Source organism: Penaeus vannamei, chromosome 31 (genome assembly GCF_042767895.1).
Source record: "Penaeus vannamei isolate JL-2024 chromosome 31, ASM4276789v1, whole genome shotgun sequence".
Classification (NCBI taxonomy): Eukaryota; Metazoa; Arthropoda; class Malacostraca; order Decapoda; family Penaeidae; genus Penaeus; species Penaeus vannamei.
The window spans coordinates 22,669,053-22,676,552 of NC_091579.1; the positions used below are offsets into that span (position 1 = coordinate 22,669,053).

The following is a 7,500-nucleotide window of genomic DNA, read 5'->3' on the forward strand; positions in this document are numbered from 1 at the left end:
GGCGTTTGGCCCGAGCCCCCGGGGGGTACCAGTCCAGGGACCGTCGCCGGCGGCTGGTCTGGCTGCCTCCACCCCGGCCACCTGCCGGAGCGTCCAGCAAGGCAAGGTTAGCATCGAGGAGGGAGGTCAACGTCGCCAAGGGAAATGCTGGCTCATACTAATGAAGACTAGCAGTGTAAAACTTTTGACAATACAGTGGCATGTCAAGTAATATAAGTGTAAGAAGACAACCAAGGAACATCATGAAGTGTATCGAATGTCTAGGCTTTGTCAATTTAGATGTTTTGGGAACGTGTACAGATTACCTTGTGTGATATGCTCTTTCGAAAGAACATACTGTGTAAATACCTGTGAGAGGTGTGCTTGGCGACGATGTTGGAGCGGCAGCGTCTGTGACTGTTGGGAAGTGTACAAGTTATTGTATTGTTGAGGTACATTTGTCGTTGTACTTGTTGTTCTCATCATCCTCGTTCTCGTGTTGATTTGCGGTATATTATTGTAGTTTAAAGCTTGATATGCAGTATATAATTGTAGTTTAAAGCTTGATATGCAGTATATAATTGTAGTTTAAAGCTTGATTTGCAGTATATAATTGTAATTCAGAATATGTAACTGTAAGCTAGGGCATATAATTGTAATTTACTGTATTAGGATTATAGTTTAAAGTATAATATTGTTATAATCTAGAGTATTCAGTTGTTCTTAAGTATACAATTATTAGAGAATACGATTGTAATCCAGGGCAGATAAATGTATCTTGATATTACAATATTAAGGGAAGCTATTAAACTGAAATTTTCTTACACGACTGAATTTGCTGCATATAACTGCAATTACGTTCTGTAACTGTAATTAGCCTAGATACCTTTACTTAATGGTAATTTGTTCAAATCACCTAATTATGCCTCATTACAGATTGATTTTTTCAAAGATTGTATAACAAACACTTTACTCATTTAAAGGCAGACGTTTAAGGCGAATAATCATAATATAGTGAGCAAAGACGTACATATAAATGAGTTGTTAGATTTACAACATTAAGGTAAAACTGTGACGTCTGAATGAGACAACTCGCGCTTTTCCCTTTGCCCTTTCACTATCCTTCTTCCCTTCCTCCCTTTTTCTGTTTCTGACCTTCATGACCCATTCTCAGGTGACTGTGTCTCGAATTACTTACGTAAGGAGATGTAGGTTTCCCAGGCCAGTCTGGTGGCCGCCGAGTCCGAAAGAAGTTCGTTGAGGGCCAGGCGGTGCGGCAGCTGTATGAGAGAAAACGGAACTTATGCATAGGCTCGCATAAACTCAAGCAAGTTGTCTCTCGACTTGGGTAAAATTACATTGATTAATTTACTCAAGATATTTCATTATCTGAATACTTCTTACTTATAAAATCAGTCATGCATTTTAAACAAACTTAAAAGGTAGACTGACCGTGAAGTTTGTGTCAAGGTCTGCTGTTGTATTAACAACTTGGGGATAAATGAGTTTTTCTGACAGACACTCAGTATGAGGTACATAAAGGTGACTCTCAGGGATCTTATCCTGGTTCCTTTTTTCACCGTCGTAGTAGATACCTGTGGAGAACGTCACACTTTATGTTCAAATGTCAGCAAAAATAATATTCCAATACCTCTAACGTGTCACAATTTTTCATCTAGGTAGAAGCCTCTATGCCTATTTCCTTACATTTTACAAGATTCAGAATTACAAACATGAATATTTTGTAATATAAAATAAGAAATATGAGCATCCGCTGTTTCACCCAGAACCATGAGCCCTTTCTAGCCCTCGGGGCCCTACGCACGAGTAGGTGGGCGAGAGGTGTATTTATTCATTCATGATAAAAGCTTCAGCCGCCCCATGAGCCCACCGGGAGCCCATTTGGACAGCCAGTGTTATAGTGGTGGTCGATGCTTGAATTTTTGGGGGTAGCGCGAGTAATGATTACTATAGGAAAGATTTTATGTTTTTCTATGGATTGTGGATGGATGTGATGAGCAGGGCGGCGCTGAGGAGAGATGACATCAAGGTGCGACAGCGAAATGAAGGAATGATTGTGTGGTTAAAGCGTTGCAGGGTAGTGTTCTGGTAAGGGAATGACAATATATTGCTAGAGTGAGGTTGTGGTTGAGTTATTGAAAAAGGGGGTTGGTGGAAGAATTGCATGATAATTGAGTACCATTTCTGTTTTTTTCTCTGAAAATTATAATTTCAGGTGATCTGATTCCAAGAGTAATCATTTTACATATTCTCGTCGAAAAAAATCGATTGGAATTTTTCTTTAGTGAAAGATGTGGACGATTGTTTTAATCGATTAATCCCGCCTCTACAATGGTGCATGTGCACAAAAAGGGCTCTGTGCTCACCTGTGCCGTCAAAGCTGTGCATGAGCTCGTGAGCGATCATGTGTCCAATGCCAGCGAAGTTGATGTAATTGGGGACGTCGTCGCCATAGAAGAGCGGCGGCGCCATGGCACCGTACGGGATCACTGCAAGGGAAGCTCCAGTCAGACAGTGGCCGGAAATGAGAACACTGTGTACGCGTCTTTGCTCGCAATATGTGAACGCTATCTAGTGATTTATGCAATTCTATATGCATAATTTGTTGAACACAGTTTAGTTTATCATATCTTGTTATTTTATGCAAAAGGAGAGTAGTTAAAACTCACAGAATTTGTTCATGGCGTAGACGTAGGTACCGTAACTTTTGTAAGGTTGAAGGAACTGATTCCACCTGCAACAAGATAGTTGATGAAAGCACAAACCTAAAATCCTATTTTCCAGGTGTTCTGGGTAAGAACTGACCTTGAAGGCTGGCCTTGCTGCTAAGCGACGTCTTACACGCTCTGTAACACGCCGGGATCAATAGTGAACTTTGCCGAAAACTAACCACTCTAGCAGCAAATGACATAACAAGGCCGTGAAAGCACAGGTGCTGAACCAAAGTTCAAATCTGTGCGGCAGAATTGACAAAGGTGCTTTTGGGCAGCTAACTTACTGTCTTCACTTTGATGAGATGTGGATATACTACTTACAGAATCCTTTGGCAAACCAATAGAATGAAATTGGAATCCATTGACTAGTATTGTCGAAAAAAATAACAGCAGATAAACTAATAAACAAAAGTTGCAAAATATTCAGTATATATCACTCGAAGGCCTGCCTCTAAATTATAAACAATGAGGGGAAAAAAGTTAACGACTATGATAATGCTAAACTGATAATGACAAACGAAGATGATGGCAATAGTGATGATAACAATAGGGGTAATGATCATGATGGTAAGGATAGTTTTAATAATGATAATTATAGAAATAATTACATTAATAAAGGTAATAATGATAACAGCAATGAAAATGATAACATTAAATTTTGATAATCATGATAATAATAATAACAAGAAGAAAACAATTATATATGACAATACTAGTAACATTTTCAATAAACCTGCGCAGGCAACTTACATAACTTCCGGATTGGAGGGACCTCTTGTATACATACTGTATAAGTAAGATCTGTACCGCAGCAGGAGTGTCCGGCAGTCTTCAATGAAGTTCCCAGTACTATTCACCTAAAAGACAAGAAAACATTTTATATTGTCGTTTATAGACGTGGTAGTAATGACTAGGGTTGGGGAAATATATTTGCATTGATGACAATTACGTTTATCAAGATGATGATTCTTAAAAGAAAATATGATAGCCGTTATCAACTGCTATTTAGTATCATGTCATTCATTGCAACTCTCACTGCTACCATATTTGTAACGATAAACAGAATAATGATAAAGATATTCCATCATCATTATCGTTATCATTATTATTAGTATTGTAGTGATTATTATCATTATTTTTGTTATTATCATTATTTTTATTATTATCATTATTTTTGTTATTATTATCATTATTTTTGTTATTATCATTATCAACCTTATCATCATTATTATTAGTAGTAGAAGTAGTAGTAGTAATGGTAGCAATAGTAATAGTATCATTATTGTTAGTATTGTCACTCTTACTATTGTTATTATTATTATTACTGTTGAACTGTAATCGTGTTGACAAATGTAGAAAGGTATGAATAAGAATGCATCCATAGATGTATTTCTGACGAAGATATATTCAAAACCGGTCAAAAGCATCTCTCGTATTGTGAAGATATTAATTTTCATCCATTCTTTTCTACATGATTATTGTTCTTGTTGGCATTATCATTACTTAATTATTGCTTTATTATTATTATTATTATTGTTATCATCATCATTATCATTTTTGATAATGATGATTATTACTATTTTCATCATTCCTATCATTATCATTATTATTATTATTACTGGTATTATTGTTTTTATCATTATTATTATTACTGCTATTAATATGATTATCATTATCATTTTATTACTTTTATCATTATCATTGTAGTTATTTTTTATTATTACTGTTCTTATCAAAATTATTATCATTATCATGACCACTGCTATTATCACCATTATTATTGTTATTGTTATTATTATTTTTTTCGCTTTTATCGTTGCTATTATTATTTTTTTCGCTTTTATCATTGCTATTATTATCATTTTTTCGCTTTTATCATTGCTATTATTGTCATTTTCATCATCTTTATTATCATTATCTGAATAATTATTGTTATAATCAATATTATCATTATTGCTATTGTTATCACTATAATTATCATTATTATTGGCTTTATTCTAATTATCATAACTATTAATATTATCATTATTATGATTATTATCACCGTTGTCATTATTATAATCATTATAATCATTAATACTGTTATTATTACTATTTTCATTATTGTCATTACTATTATTATCTTTATTTTTCTCTTTATCGTTAGCATTATTATTATCATCATTAGTAGCAGCAACATTAATATTATCATTAAATTATTATTACTACTATCATTATTATTATGATGATTATTATCCTTATTACTATTATTATTATTATTATTATTATTATTATTATTATTATTATTATTATCATCATCATCATCATCATCATCATCATCACCATCACCATCATTATTACTTTTACCATTATCCTCATTATCATTATTATTTTATTACCATTAATATTATTACTATTATTTCTTATTATCACTATCATTATTATGAATACTACTATTGCTATTATTATCATTATCATTTTTATTATTATCCTAATAATAAGGATCATTATCTTCATACTATAATTATTTATGTTATAATTAATTTATTATTATCGTCACTTTTATTACTTTTACGATTATCATTATTTTTTATCATTATCCTGCAAATTGCCATCACTATTATTATTGTCATAATCATTTCCATTATCATTATTGTTATTGGAGCAATGTGAATTTTTTTTACTTCGAATTTAAATTGATTTTTGTATCGCCTGCATTACCTACCGGTAATTGTCCCTCGCTTACGATAAACTGAAATATTTCCATCGAATGGTCTTGTCCTATAGCTTTTTACACCATTGAACTATTCATAATTAGTAATAACTGTATCTGGAAATATTCAGTTATAGCTAATTTGATTGCTATATACTGATAATTGCATATCGGTTGAGGATCCAAAATAAAAAAGGATGAGAACAACTACACTAGAGTCTTTGTGTGCAGTGCTGATGCTATCTTACCCCCATCATGCTCTGTGCCAGGATGTTTTTTGAGGTCTGGAGGTCCATCGTCTCGCCGGTCATTTTGCGCAGCTTCTCGACGAGCAAGTTGCTGGACGAGGAAGGATGCGCTCGAAGGAGTTGCTCTTCGGCCGTCTTCTTCGTCAGTCGGACCATCGTGTTGATCTGCGAAGGTTCAGTGCAATGTTAAAATGACATCGGTGAGCCTGGATTCTCGAATGGAGGGTGGAAGGACGATGTTCTAGTTGCAACAATCAGTTTTGCAGTAAATGTCCTTATTTTTGTTTTGACTTGCTTGATCGTCCGCCTCTACATGTATGCAGAGGCAAATAAAGAGAGAAACCCCCAGTTTACGTTTCAGTCACTGATACAAGGAGGAATGGCCACGCCACCTGTTGCTGATACTCGTCGAGGCTGGGTCCCAAGGCCTCCAGGTAGAGGTAAGACGAGAAGTCGTGCATGAGATTCTTGACGATGCGGAGGCAGTAGTCGGGAGAGCCCATGGCAACCCCGAGGGGGTCGACGAAGTCGTTGTACAGCTGTTCACTCCACAGCATCATGAACATGGCATGAATGTTGGATGCGCTGAAACACGATGAAACGACGAATAAGCTCGAGGTGGTCAGTGTAGACGGGAATATTACCTTTTGTCTCCAGCCCAATATTTTTCACACCTCACATCTTCAGATAGTTCGTTATAGTTTACTGCCATTATCATCATCATTCTACTGCAGATCACGACCTGTTTCCAGACAATGTCGACGGATGCTGAACCTACTCGTAAATATTTTCGTTAACGTGCTCGATGATTCTCTGCAGCCTGTCTTTGAAGTAGACCTGCAACTTAATGGTCTTGGGGTCGGCGCTGATGCCCAGCAGATCGGATACGAGTTTGTGCCAGTCGATCTGAAGCAGATGAGCGTGAGTTAGGAAGGCGGTCTGGCTCCTCAGCTGATCTTCCACTATCTCAGTTTTTATACCAGAGTGAAACAAAATACATGGCTTTGTACATATCAAATGTGTGTCTGTCACTGTGTGATTGTGCGTTCGTGTGAATGTTGTGTATGGGCGGGTTCGTACGCGAGCGTCTACATAAGAGTCCAAGGTCTAAACAAGTGTTTGTGTTCGCAAACACGTGTATGCGAGTGCGCGCATGAAAGTGTGTGCACATAGGATTAAATCTCACATTCTCGCTGAATCCTTCCAAAGCCATCAACTCGGCTAAAGACATTGTGTCGTACTTCTTTTCCAAATTATGCAGACGGAATGTTGACTTCTCGGGAAATTCCTGTAAATAAATAGATAAATAAAAAGTAGAGTGCAAGGCACGGATGAAATGAAAAATGTATGCGTTTATGCAGGCTATCTTCATTTAAATATATCAGCATCGGCAGAATTACTAGCCTGCACAATTGGCCGAATGAAGAAATCCAGGTCGATTATGACTTGATTGAGCCTTTGCGTCATGTTCACTTCAGTGTGATTGCCGATTAGATCCATGTTCTTCACCATTTCCTTCATTTTCATGTAACGAGTATTCGAGCCTTTGCCTTTCCTCTGTAAGAGAAACACTAAGTTTTATCGACTCATGGAGATCTCTGCTTCATCACGCATGAAATTCTTTCAGCCATATCATTAAAGAATGAATTTCTACTCACCACACACTCGTTGTACTTGTCGTACTGTTCGTCCAAGTTGAAGACCCCGCCCCGCTGTTTGGCGGCTGCCAGCTCGGAGTGGTATTCCCCGACGCAAACCGTGTGCGGCAGATTCTCGCCGAAGGGTGAGGTGAACGTCGGGAGAGAGAGTCGGAGAACGAAACTGTCTGGATCATCGCCATCCACGT

The 7,500-nt window shown here is 36.7% G+C and overlaps 1 protein-coding gene across 3 annotated transcripts in view; it reads right to left on the reverse strand.

Moving 5' to 3' along the window:
- LOC113826499 (membrane metallo-endopeptidase-like 1) overlaps positions 1 to 7,500 on the reverse strand; it is an 18,627-nt gene that overhangs the window by 4,964 nt on the left and 6,163 nt on the right. For 2 of the 3 annotated variants that reach the window (XM_027379399.2, XM_070143948.1), the window contains 13 exons: positions 7,313 to 7,500; positions 7,059 to 7,211; positions 6,841 to 6,942; positions 6,433 to 6,560; positions 6,047 to 6,239; positions 5,655 to 5,819; positions 3,465 to 3,571; positions 2,670 to 2,734; positions 2,367 to 2,489; positions 1,432 to 1,574; positions 1,178 to 1,259; positions 349 to 396; positions 1 to 81 (listed from right to left, as the gene is read on the reverse strand). The exon at positions 1 to 81 is cut by the window's left edge and continues 119 nt beyond it; the exon at positions 7,313 to 7,500 is cut by the window's right edge and continues 26 nt beyond it. In XM_027379399.2, coding sequence (XP_027235200.2) covers positions 1 to 81; positions 349 to 396; positions 1,178 to 1,259; positions 1,432 to 1,574; positions 2,367 to 2,489; positions 2,670 to 2,734; positions 3,465 to 3,571; positions 5,655 to 5,819; positions 6,047 to 6,239; positions 6,433 to 6,560; positions 6,841 to 6,942; positions 7,059 to 7,211; positions 7,313 to 7,500 — 1,578 coding nt within the window. The remainder of the gene's footprint in view (positions 82 to 348; positions 397 to 1,177; positions 1,260 to 1,431; positions 1,575 to 2,366; positions 2,490 to 2,669; positions 2,735 to 3,464; positions 3,572 to 5,654; positions 5,820 to 6,046; positions 6,240 to 6,432; positions 6,561 to 6,840; positions 6,943 to 7,058; positions 7,212 to 7,312) is intronic. The other variant, XM_070143949.1, reaches the window with a different exon arrangement.